Genomic DNA, 24,937 nt, shown 5'->3' with positions numbered 1-24,937 from the left:
AAAATTTTAAAGCAGCCAAAGAGAAATGACATCTTACCTGTTGGGGAAAAGCAATTTCACATCAGAGACCATCCAGGCCAGGAGGAAATGGCACCTTTTTCAAGTACTGAAAGAAAAGAACTTTCACCTGGAATTGTATACCCAGCAAAAATATCCTCAGGAATGAAGGGAAAATCAAGACATCTTCAGATGAAGGAAAAATAAGATAATTTGTCATTACCACACATACCCTAGAAGAATAGCAAAAGGAAGTTCTCTAACCAAAATAAAACAGTGAAAGAAGAGATCTTGAAATATGAAGAAGTAAGGAAGAAAGAACATGGTAAGCAAGAATATGGGTAAATGCAATATACTTTGCTTCTCCTCTTGAATTTCTAAATTGTTTGACATTTGAGGCAGAAATTTTAACATTGTCTGATATGGTTCTAAATGCATGCCAAGAAAATATATAAGACAATTATGTTCTAAATGAGGTAGGATAAAAGAAAGTAAAAAATAAGTAAGGGTTTCACAGTACACTTGAACTAGTAAAATGATATGAGTAGGTTATGATAAGTTGTGTATGTATAATATTATACCTAGGGCAACCAAAAAAGCTATATAAAGAGATACATGTCATTCATATAAATTTACCGCTTAGATGAAATGGACCAATTCTTTAAAACACAGAAGTGATCAAAATTCACTCAGTCTGAAGTAAATAATGTGAATAGCCCTATAACTGTTTTTGTTTGCTTCAAGTTTTCAGTCCTATAACTGGTAAGTAAATTAAATTAGTAATCAGAAACTCCCAAAAAGAAGTCTCCAGGCTCAGATGCCTTTACTGGAGAATCCTACTGAACTTTTAAAGAAAAATTTGAACTAATTCTACAGTTTTTTCCTGAAAATAGAAGGAGTCATTCCCCAGTCCATTTTATTGACCAGTTCCTTCGTGAAATAAACCCAGATATCCTTAGCAAGATAATTAGAATTAAGCAATATATATATATGTGTGTATATATATATATGTGTGTGTGTGTGTATGTGTGTGTGTGTATATATATATATAATTTATATGTATATAAAGTTGTACACCCTGACCAAGTAGAGTTTATTTCAAGAATGCAAGGCTGGTATTTGAAAATCAGTTAGTGTGGGGTGCCTGGGGGGCTCACTCAGTTAAGCATCTGACTTCGGCTCAGGTCATGATCTCACGGTTCATGGGTTCAAGCCCCGTGTCGGGCTCTGTGCTGACAGCTAGCTCAGAGCCTGGAGCCTGCTTCAGATTCTGTGTCTCCCTCTGTCTCTGACCCTCCCCTGCTTGTGCTTTCTTGCTTGTGCTTTCTCTCTCTCTCTCTCTCAGAAATAAATAAAGCATTAAAAAAAAAAAGAAATTCAGTCAGTGTGATCTATTAATATAGGCTAAAGAAGAAAAATCTCATGATTGTATCAATTAATGTAGTAAAAGCATTTGAAAAATTTCACCACTCCATTTGTGATAAAAATTAACAACAACAACAACAACAACAAACCTGACAGAATAAATAAGAATAGAAAGGCATTGCCTCAAATTGATAAAAGAGCAACTACAGAAAACACTAAACTTAATGGTAAAAGACTGAATGCTTCCCCTGAAGATTGAGAACAAAGCAAGAATGTTTCCCTTTACCACACTTACTCAGCATAGGGTTGGAAATTCTAGTCATTGCATTAAGGTGAGAAAATAAAAGAGATAAAAGATTGGAAAGGAAGAGATAAAAAGTGTCATCACTTATGAATGATATAATTGTATATAAAATCTCAATGAATGCACCTCCCCCCCCCCAAACTTTTAGAATCAGTAAATCTATTCTGCAAGATTTTAGGATACAAAAAACAACTTTTGTATTTAGAAATATTTAGTACATTTCAGTATACTAGCAGTGAGTATATAGACACAAATGAAAAATACATTACCAATGTAATCAAGAAAGTATTTCCCAAGAAATACTTAGCCATAAATTTAACAAACGTTTTACAGAGTTTTTATGCTGAATGGTATATAATACCTGTGAAAGAAATCAGAGAAGATCTGAATAAATAGAACAGTATATCATGTTCATGGATTGGAAGACTCAGCATAGTAAAGATGTCAAGTGTCATCAAATTGATATGCATATTTAACACAATTCCTGTCAAAATCCTAGAAAGACATTTTTTGTAGAATAAAGTAAATTTGTTTCCTTTATGGAAAGATGGAACCTGAATAAATAAGAACAATTTATTAAAGAATGGAGTAGGAGTCATCGGTTTAACTGATTTCAGGACTAAGTTTATAGCTATAGTGATCAAAAGAGTGTGGTATTGGCAGAGGGATAGACAAATAGATCAATGGAACAGGATAGGAAGCCCCAATATTGACCCATACAAATATACCTAATTGGCTTTGGACAATATGCAAAAGCAATTTAACAGAAGAAACATAGACTTTTCAGGAAATGGTCTTGGAGCAATTAGATATTCATAAGTGAAAAGAGTTAACCTTGACCAAAGTCTTATGCTTTTTACAAGAATGAACTTGAGGGGCGCCTGGGTGGCTCAGTCAGTTAAGTGTCTGACTCTGCTGCTCAGATCATGATCTCATAGCTGTGAGTTCAAGCCCCACATCGGGCTCTGTGCTGACAGCTCAGATCCTGGAGTCTGCTTCAGATTCTGTCTCTGTCTCTCTCTGCCCCTCCCCCGCTCATGCACTGTCTCTCTCAATCTCTCTCTCAAATATAACAAACTTTTAAAAAATTTTAAAGAAAAAAGAATGAACTTGAAATGAATCATAAACTGTAAAACACTTTTTAACTCTTGGCAAAAATCACGGGAGCAAATCTTTAAGATCTTCACCCGACAATAATTTCTTCTTTTTTTTTAATTTTTTAAAATCTTTATTTATTTTTGAGAGTGAGACAGAGAGAGACAGAGTGTGAGCAGGGGAGAGGCAGACACAGAATCTGAAACAGACTCCAGGCTCTGAGCAGTCAGCATAGAGCCCAATGTGGGGCTTGAACCCACGAACTGAGATCATGACCTGAGCTGAAGTCAGACGCTTAACTGACGGAGCCATCCAGGCACCCCAACAATAATTTCTTGTACATAGCACCAAAAGCACAGTTTATAAAGGAAAAGTTGAAAAGTTGTATTTCAACAAANCGCGAGATCATGACCTAAGTGAAAGTCGGACGCTCAACCGACTAAGCCACCCAGGCGCCCCAACAAAATTTTTTTTTAATTTGCTCTGTAGAGCTCTCATGCAGGATGAAAAGACAAATAACAGGGTGCGAGAGAATACCTGCCAAACACCTATCTGAAAAGGACTACTATCTAGAATATATAAAGAACTCCTCAAACTCAAAATTTTTAAAAACAGACCATTCAGTTAGAAAATGAATAAAAGACATTTCCCTGAAGATGAGATACAAATGGAAAATAAGCAATGAAAAGATTTTTTAACATCATTCATTAGCCTTTAGAGATAACGTAAAGTAAAACCAAATGAGATATCACTGATAGGTAAAATAAAAAATAGTGACGGGGTGCCTCAGTGGCTCAGTTGGTTAAGCAGCTGACTTTGGCTCAGGTCACGATCTCACAGTTTGTGAGTTCAAGCCCTGCATCAGGCTCTGTGCTGACAGCCTACCTCAGGTTAGATTCTGTGTCTCTGCCCTTCCCCAGTTCACTCTGTCTCTCTCTCAAAAATAAATAAAACGTTAAAAATTTTAAAAAATAGTGACAGCGTCTTTGGTGTTAGATGTGGATGTGGAGAAACTGGATCACTCATCCATTGTTGATGGGATATAAAATGGCACAGTCATTTTGTAAAACAGTTTGGCAGTTTCTCAAAAAACTAAATATTCAGCTACCATACAACCCAGCAGTTGCATTCCTGGACATTTGCCGTAGAGAAATGAAAGTTTATGTAAACACACATAAACCTATCCGTGAATGTAAAACTAGAAACGACCCAGATGTCACTCAGTGGGTGAATGGCGAAACAAACGGTGGTACGACGGTACTATGGAGTACTACTCCTCAGTAAGAAGGAGTGAACTGCAGTCGTCCTTCTTACCTGCAGGGGTTATGTTCCAAGACCCCCAGTGGAGTTTTGAAACCACAGATAGTACTGAACCCTAAATATACTGTGGGTTTTTTCTGTACATATACATACATACCTATGATAAAGTGTAATTTATAAACAATATACTATAGTAAAAGTTACCTAAATGTGGGGTCTCTCTCTCTCAGAGTATCTTATTGTACTCCATTCATGCTTGTTGTGATCATGTGAGTTGATAAAATGCCTTCGTGATAAGATGAAGTGAGACGAGTGATGTAGGCGTAGTGATGCAGCATTAGGCTACTATTGACCTTCTGATGATAACTCAGAAGGAGGATCATCTGCTTCCAAACCATGGTTGATAAAGGGTAACTGAAACCAAGGATTGGAGGTAAAGAGGAGACTATGGTTTTGGCTTACCTAACAACCTGGATTGATCACCGAAGAATATGCTGATTGAAAAAAGCCAATCCCAAATTGTTTCATTCCATTTATATGCTGTATTCTTTTATTTATTTAATATTCCTGAAATGCCAAAAATACAGAACTAGAGACTAGATTCGTGGTTATTAGGGATTAAAGAGGAGATGGAGGGGAAGGAAATAGGTGTGTTGACACAAGGGCAACAAGAGGGTGGTGGTGGAAATGTCCTCTATCCTGATGACATCACTATCAATATCCTAGTTCTGATAGTACTGTAAGTTTGCAAGATATTGCTATTGGAGAAACTGGGTAGCAGGTACAGAGGCTCTCTCTGTCTTACTTCTTACAACTGCATGTAAATGTAAAGTTACCTCAGAATTAAAATTTTAATTAGGGGCGCCAGGGTGGCTCAATCAGTTAAGCATCTGACTTCGGCTCGGGTCATGATCTCACGGTTCTTGAGTTCGAGCCCAGCTTTGGGTGAGCTCTTGTCCCACTTTTGGTGAGCAGGAGCCCCACTTTGGGTAAACATGAGCCCTGCTTCTGGTGAACATGCTTCTCTCTCCCTCCCTCTCTCTCTGCCTCTCATGGGATTCTCTCTCTCACTCTCTTTCTCTTTGTTCCCCCCCCACCCATTTCTCTCTGTCCGCTCCTCATGAGATTCTCTCTCTCTACCCTGCATTGGGTTCTCTTTCTCTGTCTCCCTCTCTTTCTGCCCCTCACTTACTTGAGTACTCTCTCTCTCTCAGTCTCTCCAAGAAAGAAGAAAAAGAGTAAAAGTTTAATTAAAGAGAAGAGAATATTTTGGAATGTACCTTTGGTGAAATAAGTGAGACTGGGGTAGAAATGTATTTTGTAAAGCTTTTGAATACCAAAATAAATTTTGGACTTAATATTTTAGATAATAAGGAACTGAAAAAATGTTTGATTATGGGTGTAGAACAAAGTAAATGAATAGAAGATTAGAAGTAGATAAAATTGTTTTACATATACAATGATGGGTATAATAGTATTTCACACAGATCTTCTAAAGCATCTTGATGTTTGGAAATTACTTTTTTAAAAAGCAAAACCTATTTTAAAATAGGATGGAGATGCCAATGTATCAATGGTTTAAAAAGTAACAGCATTATGAAATTACTTGGAAAAGTCTCTTTGTATATAGACTGATATTATTGGAAGTACAACATTGGCAGATAATGATAGATCTGCTTCTCTTTTAGGTATGGGTTAATACCTTGGTGGTGTTTGTAAGTACATTGTTTGGACCCCTGATCAGGCTTTCCTGTTAGAGCAACATTATAAATAATGGCTGTATTTCTGAGTCATAGATCTACCTGAGAATTTAAAGACAGTTTTGGACTATCTTCTTAGGTACATAGACCATCCAACTAATTTTTCATTTACTGGGATTCACAGACTACCAGCGAGCTATCACTGAATCCCAGGTTTTAGGATCTCTATAAGAACAAAAGTTCCAGAGTATATGTATATAATTAATTTCAGTGTGATATGTAATCATCCAAAAATAACTATCTAATGAGCATTTATTTGCTTGCTCAGTACCTATGGCAGCTACCACATGGGATCCAAAAAGTATTTTTAAAATATCCCATATTGTGAAAGGCTTACAGTCTACTTTAAGAAGCAAGCTGTATTTATGAAATGACTGAGAAGTGTTCGAATGAGAATAGGGTAATTCCTGCTTTTAGATCAAAGCATTACAGCTTTTGTAAATTACCTCCAAAAGCCATTTTTTTAACCAACATACCACTGCTTCTTTTGAAATGGGTGTATGAGAAGGGAAATAGATTTCTTTATAAATAAATATCACAAAAGTAGCAAAGTGAGATAGGAACACTAAAAATCTATTTCTGGATCCATTCAGAAGGAAATTCAGATTTTACAAGTGGACCATGGGAATACTGCAGTGAAAACATAGACATTGTCCATACCCTCATGGAGTTTACAGTTTTAAGAGGAATAAATTGTTCATGAATAGAATGAAAAATAGTTCATTGTGGGCTAGTATGTGCAACAGTTAGGTTGCATAGAGTATACTTACTGTACTAAAAAAATTTTTGACCTTGAACAAGTTTCCTAACCTTTTTGAGCCTCAGGAGGCTCATCTGTAATTTAGGGATAGTAATGAATAATGTAATAAGATACTGGTTTCAGAGCCTGGCATTTGGTAGCTACTGCTGTTATTATTGGTTTGAATAGCTCTAATGAATGACTAGGATATTCAAAAGGATGAAGTAAGATATTAGGGGATGGAGCACAGTAGTAAGAAAGCAAGATGTACATTCCTTTGTATTCAACATAGTAAGGAGACTTACCCATCTCATATAAAAATTTGATTGGAAGGTAATAATATGTATAATGGCAGGCAATGTATAATAAGTCTTTTTAAAAAATGTGTAAGAAAATAAATTATTAACTGTTTTACTATTTTCTTGATTAGCCTCAAGTAGGATTTGTTTTATTTTGTTTTTTGTTTTTGGTTTTGGTTAACATGACAATAGCTTTTATATGGGGAAGTCTTTTATAATGTAAAACTTTGCCTTACCAACTTTTACTCATTACCTTTTCAGAGATTGGAAATGCTTATGCTGTTTTAAGCAATCCAGAAAAACGAAAACAGTATGACCTCACAGGCAATGAAGAACAAGCATGTAATCACCAAAACAATGGTAGATTTAATTTCCATAGAGGTTGTGAAGCTGATATAACTCCAGAAGACTTGTTTAATATATTCTTTGGTGGTGGATTTCCTTCAGGTATTTTAATGTTAGTTATAAATATTATATTTTATGAAGCTAGAGAGTCTCACCTCCAGTTAGGCTATGTAGAGATTTATTTGCGTTCTCCCCCACACTACTTATAGTATTATGATCCTCTGATGATTTTTCATAAAGGTAGAAAAAAATGTTAAGACTTACTACCTTTACTGTAAGTCTCACTTTTTTCTAGAACATGTTTTAATTTTTTTTTAAAGAAATGAGTACAGATATTCTCTATTTTATATAAAGCTGAAGAAAGGATGCATAAGTAGGAGATCCAGTGGCAATGTCTTAGTTAAGTGCTATTTCAATTACAGGAGGCATCTTATACCCTAGATGGCAATTTGACATTGGTTCTCTGAAGATCTTTGTAGCTGTTTCATTCATAACATTATAAATTGCCAGTTTGGATATACATAGAGGTACTTTTGATTGAAATATTAAAATATCTGATTTGTCGGTTATGTATAAAGTAAGTAGGTTTTTAAAATGAAGATAGACATAATTAGTTGAATTAGGCTATCAAAGTAAAGTATTGTAGAGGTACTACTAAATGGGAGATTTTATAGTACCAGCATAAGTTGTATTGAACGCTACTTTATTTACTATGAGTTATGCGAAAATTAATTTTCTCTAAGGGTATAGCTCTTCTAAGGTAGTTAAAGTTATAGCTCCAGTAATGATGACATCATTTACTTAAGGTACTAAGTTAAACATTTGATTCAAAATTAGGAAAATCTTCATGAATGTAGCAGTGTAATTTGGCCTGATGGCCCTGTCTGAACATTCTTGATAAAGATTGTGGTTACTGATAGGGCATATGGTAAAGCATCCTTGAAGGAAAGGGAATGTGTAAATTCAAATTAATGACTGAAAATTTAACATGTATTTTGACATATTAGGACATATAATTACTTCTTACAGAAAAATTATTCAGACTAGTGATGTTGATGGAAAATATGCTAGGAGCAATCAGGAATCTTTTGGGTTAATAGTGAAGTTTTGGATAGTTGGATTATAGTTCTTTTGCTTGTTATGACATAATTTACTCTGTCAGTGGTAGCTCTTTCTGATTGGTCACCTTGTTTGAAAACAACCTGAATATCTATCAGCAGGAGAATGCTTGAATAAATTATGGTCCACCTCTACCATAATATATTATACAACTGTTTTTTTTTAATGAGTTACAGCACTGTCTTGATTTCTAGAAGTATTTGTGATTTCATTGATAAATGCGGAAAGCAGAGTTTCAGAGTGAGACCCAAGATTTGTAAAAACAACCAACCACAACAAAGTCCTCTATGGATGCAATATTAGGGAGGACTCTTATTCAGGTTTTCATAAAGAACTTCCATTTTAAAGGAAGCAAAGTCTGGGAAGAATCATTTCTGTTTCTATCCACCCTTTACTCACAGGGGGAAAGGGCGATAAGCATTTACTACTCAAACATGCATTATTTTAGTAGTTTATAAAAATTAAATAAAAATGTAAAATATATAATTTTTTTTTTTTATCACAGTTGCTCTCCTTAGTTTTACCTTGCTTTTAATTTTTTAGGTAGCGTACATTCATTTTCAAATGGACGAGCTGGTTATAGCCATCAACATCAGCATCGACATAGTGGACATGAAAGAGAAGAAGAAAGAGGAGATGTATGTGTATGATATGATTAGAAATCTCAAAATGGCACATTTCAGTTCAGGGAAAGCAATTAGGGTTGTCTGAAAATAGGGCAAGTTGTTTTAAGAGGAAGTAATGGGTTTTCCCTTACCAGAGGTATTCACGAGAGACTAGAAAGTCCTTTAGGGATATTGAGGGAGCAGGGTTAGAAGTCAAGGTAGAGGTTGGTGGGCAAAAGGACACCTTTGAGTTTGGTGTTGATTCTGGTGAAGATACCCGTGCAGTGTGCATGCTTTGAAGAAAACTTCTCATTGTTGGTCCTAAAGAATTTAGAATTAATACTGAAATACTCAAGTTGGAAGTTACTTTCCTTGTTCTAATGTAGTTATACCCAATTGCATAATTGCACATAGCACTTAAATTACATGAAGTAGAAACGTGAATGGAAAGAACGCTAGACTAGAAATTAAAAGACTCATCTGCTTCATGTACCACCCTAATTCAAGGGAAAAATTGTTTTGTAAGAGAGAGAACTTCTTCATCTGTTCTGTGAGATCAGTTTATGTCAGTGTTTTCCAAATCAGAATATCTACATATCTGCATATCTCTACCTGGAAAGTGGTATTTTTAAGAATCACTCCAGGAAGCTGGTATGATCAGGCAGATTTGAAAGCACCGAGCCAGATGATCTCAAATGTCTTTTCTGCCTCTAAAAATATATGACAACTGTTGGATTATTGACAGTTATATTACAACTTGTTGTTTTTTGATGATTTTCTTATAGGGAGGTTTTTCTGTGTTTATCCAGCTGATGCCCATTATTGTATTGATCCTCGTGTCATTATTAAGCCAATTGATGGTCTCTAATCCTCCTTATTCCTTATATCCCAGATCGTAAGTAGCCATGTGAAATTTTACAAGAAAAATTGTTTCTTATCTAGCTTCCTTTAAAGGGCCTTGTGCTCTCTTCAACTTTTAAGTAATTTCCTATTACTATAAGTGTACCAGATTTTAAAATTTCTAATTTAAAAAAATAGTTGCTCAAGTGATAAATTTGTATTATCTTGTTAGTTTACATTTCTGTTCCATCGTAGATAAAGACAAAGAAGTACTATATTCAAACTTGATAACAATTTAATGTAATAGGTAATATGTAGAGATCAAAGACAAAAAATAGTTTGAAAGACAAAAATAGAATTGTAATTGATGTTACATAGGTTCGTATCATTAAGGGGTAAAGGACTTCACTCTTTGGTTTGTAAAATAGTAGTTAAATAAAAGCAAATATTACTTTTTTGTTATATTAAGTATTTTTCCATAATATACTTTATATGTAAGAGATCAGAACATAAAGGAAATTTGATGCAACATCCATTCTAGAAAACTTTAGTGTAATACAGTGAACATATAAGAGACTGGTAAAATCATATTGCCTGTGATTTTACAATATTAAAAACAGATTGGTGTAAAAATAAGAAATAAGTTTTCCTATCTTCTAAATAAGATTTTAGTTAACTAAAAATTGAAAGAACTTGTAAGATCATAGTATATTAAAATAGGATTACTTTTTTATTACATGAATGGTGGTTTTAGGCAATTTGAAATAATATAAATAAATGGTTACTAATATTAACATTTTAATTATTTTTAATTGTTTTGTTAACTTGGTTTATACTAGCAGCATCAGAATGTACAATTTTAACTAAAAAAAGAATGATCAAGCATTTCTTTTGCAGTGGATCAGGGCAAACTATTAAAATGCAGACAGAAAACTTGGGTGTCGTTTATTATGTCAACAAGGACTTTAAAAATGAATATAAAGGAATGTTATTACAAAAAGTAGAAAAGAGTGTGGAAGAAGATTATGTGACTAATATTCGAAATAATTGCTGGAAAGAAAGACAACAAAGTAAGTTTATGAAATGTTTAACATTTAAAAACTTATTCAGAGTCTTTGGAATTGATTATTGTAGATTTCTTCACTCAAGGATTGTTCTAGAAATGCCTGGCACATAATTGGAGCTCAATACTTAAATAAGACAATACATTTTAATGTACCCGTGGCCTGATAAGAGTATAAGCACATAGTTTATATAGAAAGCACTTAATAAATGGTATTTGTATTGTTATCAATAAATATTTGATTGAATAAGTGAATAATACCAAATTTCATTGTATTTAAGATGTTATCAATTGTAACATGCATCATTATTTTATGTATCACTACGAAAGAAAAAAATTCTGGCACATTCGCTATGTCATCGATTTTAATATGCATTCTGGTTCAGAGTGAAGTTTGAAACTCTTCATTAATTTAGCCTAAGCACTTAACACTTAATGTATAATGAGTTTTGTTGACATTTCGTTTTCTTTTATTCTGTACATGAAGTCCCTGGGAACGCTTAATCAATTTGCGTTTTCCAGCCTCAGCTTTCTTAATTTAAGAAGCAGTTCTACCCATAAAAAGCTTAACCATAAAAATCTGCAGAGACGGTGTGTGTGAACCTAGTGTTGTTATGGTTATTGGTTTTCTGACTGTGACACGTAATAATGTAGACCGTATAAAGTAGACTTTGAGATTAAGCAGACTAAAGTTGAATCCTAGCTCTGTAATTTGTAGCTGAGTCATTAGGACCAAATATTCTAACCTTTATGAGTTTCCTGCCTCCGGTATGAAATGGATGATACTGACTAGTGGGAGGAGGAACTAAGTGTCATTTATATAATACTTAATGTTTCAGTCACTGTCCCAAGTACTTTATATAAACTCATTTAGTTTCCACAACAACATGGTGAAGTTGTTATACCCATTTTATATACGAGGAAACTGAGACACAGAGAGATTAATAGCTTGCCTAGGGTCATAGAGGTAGTTTCTGATTCAAATCAGAAATCAATCCAGGCGCTGTGCTCCATAATCTTCTCAATAATAAACAACTTTATGGGTTTGTCATAAAATTAAATCAGACAATGAAGTGTTTGACATGTAGTAAATGCCCAGAAAGATGGTAGCAGTTATCATCTCCCATCCACTAGGGAAAAGTTGATAAAACATAACCTTTCTATATTTCCAAGAAAGTTCTTATCTCTGACTTTGGTTTCCTCATCTATATAGTGGCAGTTAGAAACCTTCTTGGTTTCCAAGTCTCTGAGCCTGTGAAATCCATCTGGTCTCAGTGTGGAGAAGGTTATATTAGACTATTGGTTTTCAACTGGAAATGATTGGCCCCTGCTTCACAATATGTTTGGTAATGTCTGGAAACTGTGTCAGTATGGGGTTGGGGGGGTGTGTGGAAGAGATTGCTGCTGGTATCCAACAGACTGAAGCCGAGGTGCCGCTAAACCTCCTGCAGTGCCCGCCAGCAAAGAGTTCTCTGGCCCCAAATGCCGATATTGCTGAGACTGAGAAACTGCATTAGTGGGAGGTCTTAAGGGCAGCGTATACCAAATTTTATTTATTTCATTTCATTTCACTTTTTGATTGCTAGTGCCTTGTACAATCCTTGGCATATCTCAGCATATCATAAACTTTTGATGGATATACGAATAATTGGATGAAAATTAATAAATTCATAAGAATGAATGTATGAGAAAGACCTTATTTTGTGTTTAAAGAATGACTAGCACATTAGATATATTACCTTTCAAATACAAATTCTAATCTTCAGCCACAGATGGGTGATTTTTGGATTATGCATATTTAAATTCTCTTACCTTAGGGAAATTGGCTGAATAAATAGAAAGAAGGAAGGAAAAGATACTCATATTTGTGGAAGATAGTGTAAAGTTATGGTAAAAGTGCATGCTCTGAGACTGCCTTGCAAGATAAGATCCTGGCTCCACCATTATGTGACCTAGGCCAAGTTACTTAACCTCTCTAAATCTCAGTTAGCTCATCATTAAAATGTGGACCATAACAGATAATATATATTAACACTTAGCATAATATCTTGCATCTGTAAGTGTTCAATATTATTACTTACGGTAGTTATAATTATTTTTTTATTCTATCCATACTATAAACCAAGTGTTTTTGCTTGGCATACTTTAGTTTCATCTTTTAATAATCTGGCAAGATTGGTATTAATGTTCATGGGCTTGAATCTGTTCTGTTTACCAAGTTGTCTGTGGCTATATTGTACACAGTTATATGTGTATCTTTTAAAGTTACCAACTTTAAAAGAAGTTTTAACTAAAATCTGATTTTAATAAGTCATTATTTACAAAACAACTTGGTTACTTTCAAGAATATCAATGGAACAAGACAAAAAGACTAAAGACTTAAAGACTAAAAAGAAATGACAACTAAATACCATGCATGATCCTGGATTGGATCCTGGATGGAGAGGGGAGGAAATGGCTATAATGGACATCCTTGGGACAGCTGGTGAAATTTGAGCATGGACTGTACATTAGATAAGAGGATTATATTATTGTTGAATTTCTGAATTTGAAAATTGTATTGTGGTTATGTAAGAGAATGCTCTTGTTCTTAGGAGAAATATGCAGAAACAATTAGGAATGAAAAGTCATGATGTCTGCACCTTACTCTCAAAAGATTTTATAATGTAATAATCATTGCCACAACAGTAACAGCCTTTATTATTGAGAGAGCTAAAGTAGATTTGACAGAAGGTAAAGAATTGGTCAATCAAGGTGTTAAGAGTTTTAGAGTGTTCATTGTAGTACTCTTAAGCAGAGGTTTGAAAATTTCAAAATGAAATGAACAAATTCAGCACAGCTAGGGGTAAGGAGTTCTAAGTGAAGATGGAAGTGGGAGGAGCTCAGTATAACATCAATTAATCCATTGATTAAATGTTTTACTTGTTGCTTAGGATGAGCTCATCGTGTTTTGTAAATTGATATCATCAAAAAGTTTGTTGGCCAATAGATTTCTTTTTACCAGGGTTTTTTTGTTCTGCAGTCACTTCTAACACTACCTAATTTCTAGATTGATAAAACAGGTGTTTTATAAAATATAAGCAGTAATTTGAAGTAATGGAAAGAATAAAAGGATAGCAGTTTGGAGGTTTGGCTTGGAATCTAGACCCTGCCTTTGACTAGCCCTGTGAACTTTGTTTTATCAACCTCATCTGGGATGAAAAGGATTTTACAAATGCTTCATTTGTAAATAAAAGGGATGAAGCGATTTTGACTGAGTTGTTAAATCCTAGCTGGATTGACTGAATATAGATCTGTTCTAAAGATCTTTGCCAGTAGGATACACTCTTACTGTGAGTATTATTTTGAATGTGGTCCTGACTGATATCCTTTACTTTGGGCATTGTTTTCCAGACAGTAAGTGACTTTTTTCTGAGTCTTGCTACATTTTTTTTTTCTAAGTGCCCCCACCGTTGGAAGTGTTAATAAAGAGTGAAATGAAGGAGAGTATCAGGAAGATAGCAAGAAATAGTTGAAGATTTCTAGTCCATTTCTTTTTCTTTAGTAATGCCATCCACATACTGAAGGAAGTCTCAGTACTTAATTGCCTAATACCACTACTATGATTCTGTAGCAAGCCATTTTCTGTTGTGTGTTCCTTCAGTAAGATTTTTTAAATTTAATTTTTATTTTTTATGTATATTTTTAAAGTTTATTTTTATTTATTTTGAGACACAGAGAGCTAGCATGGGAGGGGCACAGAAAGGGAGACAGAATTCCAAACAGGCCCTGCACTGTCAGCCCAGAGCCTGATGGGGGACTCAAACTTACCAACTGTGAGATCATGACCTGAGCCTAAATCAAGAGTCAGATGCTTAACCTCCTGAGCCATCCAGGTGCCTCAAGATTTTTTTTTTTTTAATTTAAGCCAACTCAGGACAAGATTTCAAATTTTTCTACTCAAATCCTGGCATGATGAATTAATCTGAAACCTTAACAAGAGGTCACAGCAAAAACAACCACTAGGCAAGCTTGAATAGCATAAGATATCTTTAGGATGAAAGGTCAAGATGATGCTCTAGAGCAGTAGTTTTTAAACCATCTGGGGACAAGAGTGAGTGAGAGAGTTGATAGGATTTTATTTTCATTTCCTTCCCAGAACAGCTCTGTTTTGGTTTTACACGCTAGGCTTCCACAGGCTTTTAGGGGTAATATTTGGGTTTCTTTCTTTAAAAAAAAAAAAAAAAAGTCAGCTAATAGAAATATATTGAAAGGCTTCTATTAAACATCATTTTGGGTTAAATAACTAGGTGACCTAAATTATGATCTACTTAGCAAAATATTTTTGTTTGTTAACAGAAACAGATATGCAGTATGCAGCAAAAGTATACCGTGATGATCGGCTTCGAAGGAAGGCAGATGCCTTGAGCATGGACAACTGTAAAGAATTGGAGCGGCTGACCAGTATTTATAAAGGAGGATGAACTGGGATTGTATTTATATCTTCTAGTGTACTCTTTATTTCTTCCGTAAGTAAGTTCAGTTTCATCATGAGAGCTAAAGAAAAAGATTGGATTTTTAAAAACTAAACTGAATAGTTGGTCCCTGAAATCTTGGACTGTTTATGACCTGCTGGCTCCTTTAAATAGTAAGGAACTGAAAACTAAAATTAATATTTTAGTTATGCTTCTGCAGTTATTTTCACTTTCAGAGCTTACATTACTCCTAACTGAAAATGTCTTGAGAAAGGATTATCACACCTGTGGCAGTTTCCAGTTTTAGTGATTCTCCATGTTTCCTTTTGTCATGTAAATATTTCTGGAATGATCATTTTGTGTACATATGGGTTACTACGTTTTTATTTAAATTCCTTCAGCATTTAGCTCCATGAGACACTTTAGTTAAACTGATAGAATAAACGTCCTATGACAAAATTACGTTTTTCCTGTCAGATGTCGAATGTTTGTGGAGTTTAAGCAATGAAATTTTTTCAAAAAGAAAAGAAAAAACAAAAGCTGTTTAACTTTGTGTAAATCTTGTAGCATTATCAGCTTAGAGGGGATTGATATTTTTAATATTGCCATTATATTCCAGAATATATATTGAGATAAATCAACTGGTGTAGAGTATCAGTTTGCTATTTAGTTTTATGAATTGCTAAGCCATGCATAGAAATGAACTGCTATACTGATAGATTTTAAAGAGACTATGAGGAAATGGCTATGTAGATATTAAACGGAAAGGGTCTGTAACAGTAAATTGCATTTATGTCATTTGCAATTCCAGTAATTATAAGGCCCCCAAATGTTTATATACCTGTCATTGAAGGCTGCTAAGATTATGAAGACCCACCTGTTTTGCCCCTTATGGAAATTTTAGTTTTTTCTTAGTTATCATTTAAGCAGGATCTCAAGTAAATGGGTTCTTCTACAAATGAGTTATAAAAAAAAAATACTACTAAAATGAAGCTTTGTGCCTTTTAACCTGATTGCCAACTCTTAAACATATAAGTAGATTACAGCACACTTATTTGATCAGAGCATGATCTGTTTGGCCATACGCAACAGTGAGCAGAAATATAGCAGCAGGTAGAACAGTGATTTATAGCAAGTTATCCTTACAAAATTCTGAGCTAAAATCTATTCATCATTGAGTAATTCAATTAATCTTATAGGAATAAGCTCTCTGTAATTCAATCCATAATACAAATTAAAAAAATAAGATGGAAATTGAAGTTTTTGGTGCCTGTATATTGAGTATGAACCTATTTGATTTCTAGTCTACGTTTAAAAGCTGTCATATTTTAATGATTCTGCTTCATACTCAGTTAATGGAACACAAATGCGTCTTTGGTAGTTTTTTTGTGCGAGGATGCCAATTAGAGTGGCAGTGTTCTTCTGTTTAAAGATTTTTTTTCTGAATGTAGTTAATTTTATAGCACCTGTTGAATAAAACTGCTAAAATGATCATTCTTTTTAAAACGTTCTCTTATATCCCCTTGTCCAGATGAATCTATAGAAATACCTGAATGAATTAGGGGTTAAACTAAACAACATACTGTCCCAGGAAAACTGGACAGCTTAACCAATTTTCTTTTAGAAATATTTATTTAAAGAAATAAAATAATAGGAGTGCTAAAGGAAAATACAAATTTAAATGTGTTCTTGAGCCTGTAGAGTGAATTTTATAAAATAAGGTCATAGCATTCTAATTAACTTTGAAAGTTCATGTACATCAGAAATCTTACAAAAATTTTCAGCCTTTTATTTTTCCAGCTTTAATGGGAAGTTTACACTATTGTGATTGATGCTAATGTGAATTGAACTCTTGTTGAGTGAGTGATTCTTTTTCCCTTAATCTCGTCTTTAAGGGGATAGATGAAGTTATCAAGTGAAGTGAAGTTCTATGTTATGAAGTCATATGTGGCTTTTGGACAGTATTATATTTTCAGTTGCATCGCTGCATCCCATCACATTTCATAAAATGTTCGGGGAAATGTGTTTGACAAAATAAAATTTTCGGACAACTGTGTGAAATACCTGATCGAGTGCCTGATAATTGAAGCCACATATAAAGTATGCAAGGAAAGATTAAGCCCTTAATGTCATATATTTGGTATAAAGGCCCAACCAAGTGTCTTAGAATTTTGGGTTAATTCTACAAAGTAAGAGGATTTTAACTATCTTGAGATAGAAGATGTTCATGTTTTCTACTCCTCTGATAAAAAGCTCAGCATTTTGCCATCTTATTTTTAGCTACGTGAGCTTTGCAGTTTCATTTGAAAACTTGTACTGTTCATTTTAATCATTGCCTCAAAGCTCTCAATCTCTGAGTATTGCTTTACTAGCTGTTCTAACTGGTATTTGAGAAGTTTGGCCGCAACTATATTTATTAATGCTTTACATTTTTATCCCTTTTTACACACATACCTACAAACATCATTGCCATCCCCAAGGATTTGGGGGAAAGTAAATAGTACCTTTTCTCCTCCTCATTTGATTCCTTAGTTCCTAAATAGACTGGTGCTAGTCATTTATAAGCTTCAGAATTTATTTTGATCAAATCTGAGAATGTCATTCTCAATGAAAAAATTCAAGTTTTAATCCATCTAATATGTAAAAATAATATATTTTGGGAACAGATTGCATTTGAATGCTTAACTAAGTATTTGTTTCATAATCATTGCATTTTTATTTATAATAGAGCCTTGGTAGAGTAAATCCTTACAGCGTAGATATGCCATTGCATTAAGCCACTCTGCTTTCGTGTCAGCTCAGGTGTACACAGGAGTAGGAATGTGGAGTTTCTGCCCTTCACTGTAATTGCACTTTTACGCTTAAGTTTTCTTCCTGTTAAATCTTCAGCTACACTAGTATGTAAAATGGTGTGTGGTGAGAGAAACGATCACCCTCTTCATTTCTCTTTGGTGATCTGTAATAGTTTTAAATGCAGCTGTTATTTAATAACTATGATATATTATTAATAACATAACTCCACATATTTTGTTAAAAATAAATAAATCTCCTACTTGTGTTAAGACAATGAAACATTTTTTGATGTTGACCTGAGAACCAAATGAGCCATCTTTTCCAGTATGTCAGAGGACCATCTGGTTCAGAAGAATTTGTGCATTCATTTAGTTTCCCCAAATGAAGCTTAGGTTCAGAAGTGCCCATATTACTCTCTGTCTTCATGCTGAGTGTAGCAAAACTGAAAGCATCATAATCTTTTTTCTTATCTGAACAGAAAAACTCCTGAAAATGAACAATAAATCTGGATTTTAATCTTTACTAAATAGCCGAAAACCCATGGCTATTGGCCACATTGGACTATTGCCTAGTTAAAATCTATAACATTCTCTATAAACCAATGAAAGAGGAAAGAGTAGTATAACAATAACCTACAAAACATTTTTGATTTTAATTTTTAAGTACAAAGAAAAAGTGAGTAGAAGGATCTTCAAGGAATTCTTTCTTACACATCCCTTTAATAAGCTGACAGGCAACACAGTCCTAGAATTCAGGCTTCCTTTTTGGTTTCCATTACTATTAAATAGCTTTCATATAAATGGAAACATCTTCCCTCAAAACATTAATTCAAAACATACTCCTTATATTAAGGATTATATAAACACATTTTTTGTAAGTTCCCTTGGTGTAACTTTTTCCTGTTGGTATGTGATTTGTTCTCATATAATTTTATTATCTGCTGGTTTTGGGGCCAATGGACTTGTGAATATTCTGTGGACGTGTCCATGTATAGGTGTATATATATATATATTTTTCCAGCTAATACCTCAAATGTGTGATTGTTTAATATATACCACACTATGTTTGCACAGAGCAGGGCTTCCATTAGCCATGGATATTTTTATTTCTAACTTTGAAAATCATTCCACAGAATTTCATTGGTGTGACTTCTTTCCGTTGATCCGTCTCAGATTTTAAAACAGAGGTTCCTGTTACAAGGCCCATACTTCAAATATGATTGTGTGTTTCTGTATCTAGCAGTGAAAATATGTTGGGGTAAGAAGTGTTTCTTGAAGTGTCTAGTTTGGTAAGTTTTTATTAACAACTGGGACTACTGGTCGCCGAGCTGTCTAGTAACTACACAGTGATGACACCTGGCATGAATTTGAGCAAGTCTTATTTGCTTTGACACAGGAGTCAGGACATGCCAGTCTGATTCTACTTTGCCATTTAAGGGTACCACTAAAATAACAGAGGTTTTCTAGTGACACTGGAGTATTTTAAGCATCAATTTCAAAATGAATTCTTTTTGAGTTGGCTGACTATATCAATGCAAAGAAAGAAACATAAATGGTATTTTATAATTTATTTATATTAAGAAATGCTTCTTACCTACTTTGGTTTTGTTTTTGTTTTTTGGATGGCTACGTAATAAGACTTTTCCATTTAAAGTTTAAATCGTGTTTTTTAAAGCTGCAGGTAATTTTCAAGGTGTGATGGAATTTTAATGGAAGCCTTGTATAAGTTAAATGAAGTGAAACTGGTAAAGGAGATCTAACTTTATTTGTCTATAGTGCATTCAAGATTATACAATTAGATTCACAAATGAAATGTCTGATTTGTAAAATGCTTAATGTTATATCAGACTTACAAAATAAAATTTTCTGCGTGAGAACTCTGTTAAAGAAAATGCATTTGATTTTTAATGAATGTTCTGCTGAATGATTTGTGATGAATTTTTGTCCTTCGGTCTCTGCAGTTTATCTCAATATATGAATAAAAAGAAGGTCTGTTCTCACTGTAAAGGATTTGTTTTTAATCATGTTTTATATTTTTTTTTTTTTTATTTATTTATTTCTAGGAGAGAGAGAGAGAGACAGCGCGAGCAGGGGAGGGTCAGAGAGAGAGGGAGTCACAGACTGAAACAGGCTCCAGGCTCTGAGCTGGCAGTCAGCACAGAGCCCGACGCGGGGCTCGAACCCACGAACCGTGAGATCATGACCTAAGCGAAAGTCGGACACTTAACCGACTAAGCCACCCAGGCGCCCCAATCATGTTTTATATTCTTAATACGCACTGTCTTTCATTCATTCAACCATTCGACAAATGTCTGAACACCTGCTCTATCCCAGGCAGTGAGCTGAGTGCTGGGAATTCATTGTTGAACAAGACAAACATCCTTATGGAGTTTCCATCTAGCCAGGCAAATAAATGTCAAGTAAATAGCTAACTATAATTATGATGAATAGTAGAAAGAAAAGTCCAAGGTACAATGAGAGCATATGTCTAGAAGATGTAACCTCCTCTGGGAGGGAGGATCAGGGGAAGTTTCTCTGAGAAAGCGAGCTGAAGCTGAAGCCCAAAAGAGGTGATAAGTAGGAGTGAGGTGAATGCTAGAGATACAGTTCAAGCGGAGTGTGCTAAATTGATAAATCATAGAAACTTTACCAGAGTGAAAACAAACTTGCATGAGAACAAACTTGTGTGATTATGGCATAGGAAAGGCAGGATGAGTTAGGGAATTAAAATAAGATAGGGGCCAGGTTCCATAAGACCATATATAGATTATGATGATGATAATTGGACTTTATCCTAAGCCATCGGAAAATCTTTGAGATTTTTAAGGAGGGAGTTACATAATGAGATTTGAGTTTTTAAAGTATCATTTTAGGGGCACCTGGGTGGCTCAGTCAGTCAAGCTAAGTGTCTGACTTCAGCTCAGGTCATGATCTCATGGTTTGTGAGTTTGAGCTTCTTGTCGGGCTCTATGCTGACAGCTCAGAGCCTGGAGCCTGCTTTAGATTCTGTCTCCTCTCTCTGCCCTTTCCCTGCTCACGCTCTGTCTCTGTCTCTCAAAACTAAATAAACATTAAAAAAATTTTTTTTACTAAAATAAAGTATCATTTTAGTTTTGTGCCAAGAAGACCGGAGGGCAAAAGTGAATGTAGGATTGGCAAAGGAGAGATAATCATGGGTTGGACCAGAGTAGGAATACAGATAAATGAATGATTTTGAGAGAGATTCAGGAGACAGAATCAAGAGAACTATGTGTTTGATTGATAAAGGCAGCAATTAAAAACTTCTCAAAGATTTGGCTGTGAAAGGGAGTAGAGTAGGATGTTAGCTGGAAGAGGATGTGGTTTCTTTTTTTTTTAACATTCATTTTTGAGAGACAGAGTGTGAGCAGGGGAGGGACAGAGTGAGAGGAAGACACAGAATCTGAAGCAGGCTCCAGGCTCTGAGCTGTCAGCACAGAGTCTGACGAGGGGCTCAAACTCATGAGCTGTGAGATCATGACCTGCGGCAAAGTCAGACACTTAACCGACTGAGCCACCCAGGCTCCCCGAGGATGTGGTTCCTAAAGAAGACTTCTAAGTTTTCAATTATTCATTATATGAAATCTTATTTTGTATATTAATATATATTACATTATATATTATATATAATATGTTTTATATATGAAATCTTTATTACATGAGACATCTGTTTTATTCTGTTGTTTTTCATTCTGATGAAAAGGGGCAGGTAGAAAGTGAAATAGTAAAGATAGAGAAAAAGGGATAGTAGCAGTAGGTGCCTAGTATGTCCAGAAGATACAGTGTCCATTGGCCAGATGGAAGAATTACCTTAGCTAAGAGACCACCAGCATTCTTTTAGAAAGGAATGCACCAGGGATGGGTGCAAGGGCAGGTAGATTTGTAGTGTTGGTAGTAAGAGGTCATGGCTTGCTTGCATTGGCTTGATGAATAGGCAGTTTATCTGGATAGAGTCTGGGGTGGGGGAAGAAAAATAAACAGAGGCTTAGAAAGAAGACAGTGTGAAGGAACAGGTTTTTTTTTTCACTGAGTCAGCTGACTAGTGAAAAAGTAGGACTTTTACAAATCCCAGGTTGGTGACAGAATTTCAGTCTGTTAAGTTGTATTTTCTCCAGCCTCCCCCAGCAGCCTAGGCATAGGCCTGGGGAATACAAATCGCTGAACTCCTCCAAATTTGGGGTTCTGGCAGGCAGGAAAGAAGGTAGGGGAGTGACAAGTGAGTGGCTTAGTGATTGCCTATTGTATGCAAGCCAGAGATTAGCGGAATGAGTGATCATTTAGGTGACTGCCTAAATCCAGGGTGTGATGAGAATGAGTAGAGGTATAAAAGAGAAAGCTATTGCACATGATCTTATAATTCTGTTCTCAATGAGCCAAATCCCAAACCATAGCCAGAATCAATATTAGCAAGACATTTTCCAACTTGGGCAATCTAAGTGATAAAATTTTCATTTTTGTGTATTGGAAGATCAGCAAGACTCTCCTCATGAGTTTGAATACCTAGAATTTTCACACAGATACTGGAGCCAACCTAAACCAAAATGATTAATAATTTTTTATAGGACGGAGCTCCTGGGTGGCTCAGTCAGTTGAGTGGCCGACTTCGGCTCAGGTCATGATCTTGTGGTCTGTGGTTTCGAGCCCCCATCGGGCTCTGTGCTGACAGCTCAGAGCCTGGAGCCTGTTTTGGATTCTGTGTCTCTCCCTCCCCAGCTCGTGCTCTGTCTCTCTCTCAAAAATAAATAAATGTTAAAAAAAATTTCTTTTAATAATTTTTTCATAGGAAAGAAGCATTGAAAAATTGAGGGGTGCCTGGATAGCTCAGTCAGTTAAGTATCCATCTCTTGATTTAGGCTTAGGTCATGATCTCAGTTTTGTGAGCTCGAGCCCTACACTGGGCTCTGCACTGCCAGCATGGGACCTGCTTGAGAGTCTCCCTCTCTCTCTGCCCCTCCCTTGCTCGCACTGTCTCAAAAATAAATAATAAAAAATGTAAAAATATCAAGATATCTCCGCCATATACAAAAGCTCAGAGAAACTTAAGCTAAAAATAAGCAGACACAAAGGCTTTTGATATAACCAATAAAGTTAGAACTTCAACAACATTTGATTTAACATATAATTCAGTATCTGTGCTAGTACACTCTAGTATGCTGTGTGCTAGAAAATTTGGTGATGTAAAAATTTTGGGCATGCATATATACAGTTTCTACTTGTTTCTTCCTGAACCTCAGGGATCATCTGGTATGCCCCACTTTGGAGAACCAGTACATAGTGCTGATAATCTTTTAGGCCAGTAAATATTTCCCTTAGTCCTATATTAGCAGCATGAGTACATTCTAACAAATCAGTCTGAGTATGTAAGGAACTCTCCCTTTGACTGCCGTAATTTGGAAATCACCACACTTGGAAATTAGAAATCTTGTTAGTTCTTTCAATTTGAGGACATGGTGGTATTTGGAGAGCTTAGAAAAGCTATGTTGTCCCTTTTTGCCACCCAAAAAGAAGAAAAACATCAGCACTGTTTTCTAGGTCAACTATCATTTATTGAGGTCATTAGGATGGAAAATGTTGTCAATATAAAAAGTAGCACTTGCAGAATTTAAAAGAACTTGCTACAGTTCATTTTTTAAAAATGTTTATTCACTTATTTTGAGAGAAGTAAGAGCCAGTGGAGGAGGGGCAGAGAGAGAGAACTTCAGGCAGGCTCTGCATTGTCAGCATGAGCTGGACCCAAGGCTCGAACTCATGTAGCGTGAGATTAAGACCTTAGCTGAAATCGAGAGCCAGGTGTGTGACCGACTGAGCCACCCAGGCTCCCTGAGAGTTCATATTTTTAGTAGCCTCTACACTTGGGGGAAGGGACACCTGAGTGGCTTAGTTATGCATCTGACTTTTGATTTCTGGTCAGGTCAGGATCTCGAAATTTGTGGGTTCAAGCCCTGCACCAGGCTCTGTGCTGACAGCTCAGAGCCTGGAGCCTGCTTCAGATTCTTTGTCTCCCTCTCTCTCTGACCCTACCCCACTTGCATTCTGTCTCTCTCTCAAACATAAACATTTTAAAAAAAAAAACCTTGGGAAATGGTGAGGGTCACGAGTGGATTAGAAGTTTTAGTCAGGGTCAGGATTAGTAGTTCTTTTTTTTTTTTAAGTTTATTTATTTGAAAGAGAGAGAAAGAGAGCACGTGTGCACACAGGAGAGGGGTAGAAAAAGAGGGAAAGAGAATCCCAAACATGGGGCTTGATCTCAGGAACCATGAGATCATGACCTGAGCTGAAATCAAGAGTCAGATGCTCAACTGATTGAGCCACCCAGGCACTCCAATAGTTTCTTTTAATCACTGTTACTCCACAAATGCTGAATGAGTGCCTACAGAGCGCAAGACATTTAGGCATTGTTAGAAACTGGGGGAAAAAAAAAAACTAATGACCTAGCTTTTTAGACATTACAGCCTCAATTGGGGAAACAAACCAAAACTTTGACACATAATTATGCACAAGTATCAATTATTCTTGGTAATATAAAATAGCATTCAAGAGAATATACGATGTGTGAGAAGATATTATCAGAAAACAAAATTTAAATAGCTAAAGTAGAAAGTGAAGGGGGTCAGAACATTTTACCCTAAAATATGATTATTTTGAGCTGAAATCCCCAAGAAAACAGATGTACCACGGGTTCTTTGACCTCTCCCTTTTTACCAAAAAGCAGATCATAAAATTGCCTGTGAGAAAGGTGACCTTCCTCTACCACAAAGAGAACATTCTTATCACCAGAGGTGAGACTGATGCCAAAATGGACCTGTACAAACAAGCCAACTAAACTAATCCTTATCTTCCATTAATTTCACTCATATATGTTGTCGTCACTGTCCCTTGCCC

General features: G+C 35.3%; 1 protein-coding gene across 1 annotated transcript in view; it reads left to right on the top strand.

The window, feature by feature from the left end:
- The window catches only part of DNAJB14 (DnaJ heat shock protein family (Hsp40) member B14), a 33,476-nt gene extending 13,432 nt beyond the window's left edge, over positions 1 to 20,044 (top strand). Inside the window, exons 3-7 of the mRNA XM_077755729.1 lie at positions 7,081 to 7,266; positions 8,827 to 8,921; positions 9,674 to 9,783; positions 10,626 to 10,798; positions 15,130 to 20,044. Coding sequence (XP_077611855.1) covers positions 7,081 to 7,266; positions 8,827 to 8,921; positions 9,674 to 9,783; positions 10,626 to 10,798; positions 15,130 to 15,254 — 689 coding nt within the window. The 3' untranslated portion in view covers positions 15,255 to 20,044. The remainder of the gene's footprint in view (positions 1 to 7,080; positions 7,267 to 8,826; positions 8,922 to 9,673; positions 9,784 to 10,625; positions 10,799 to 15,129) is intronic.
- Positions 20,045 to 24,937: the final 4,893 nt, after the last annotated feature.

Source organism: Crocuta crocuta, unplaced genomic scaffold (genome assembly GCF_008692635.1).
Source record: "Crocuta crocuta isolate KB4526 unplaced genomic scaffold, BGI_CrCroc_1.0 scaffold92, whole genome shotgun sequence".
In the NCBI taxonomy this organism is placed as follows: domain Eukaryota; kingdom Metazoa; phylum Chordata; class Mammalia; order Carnivora; family Hyaenidae; genus Crocuta; species Crocuta crocuta.
Note: the sequence above shows the minus strand (reverse complement) of the source record. Positions and strands in the feature narration are given on the sequence as shown.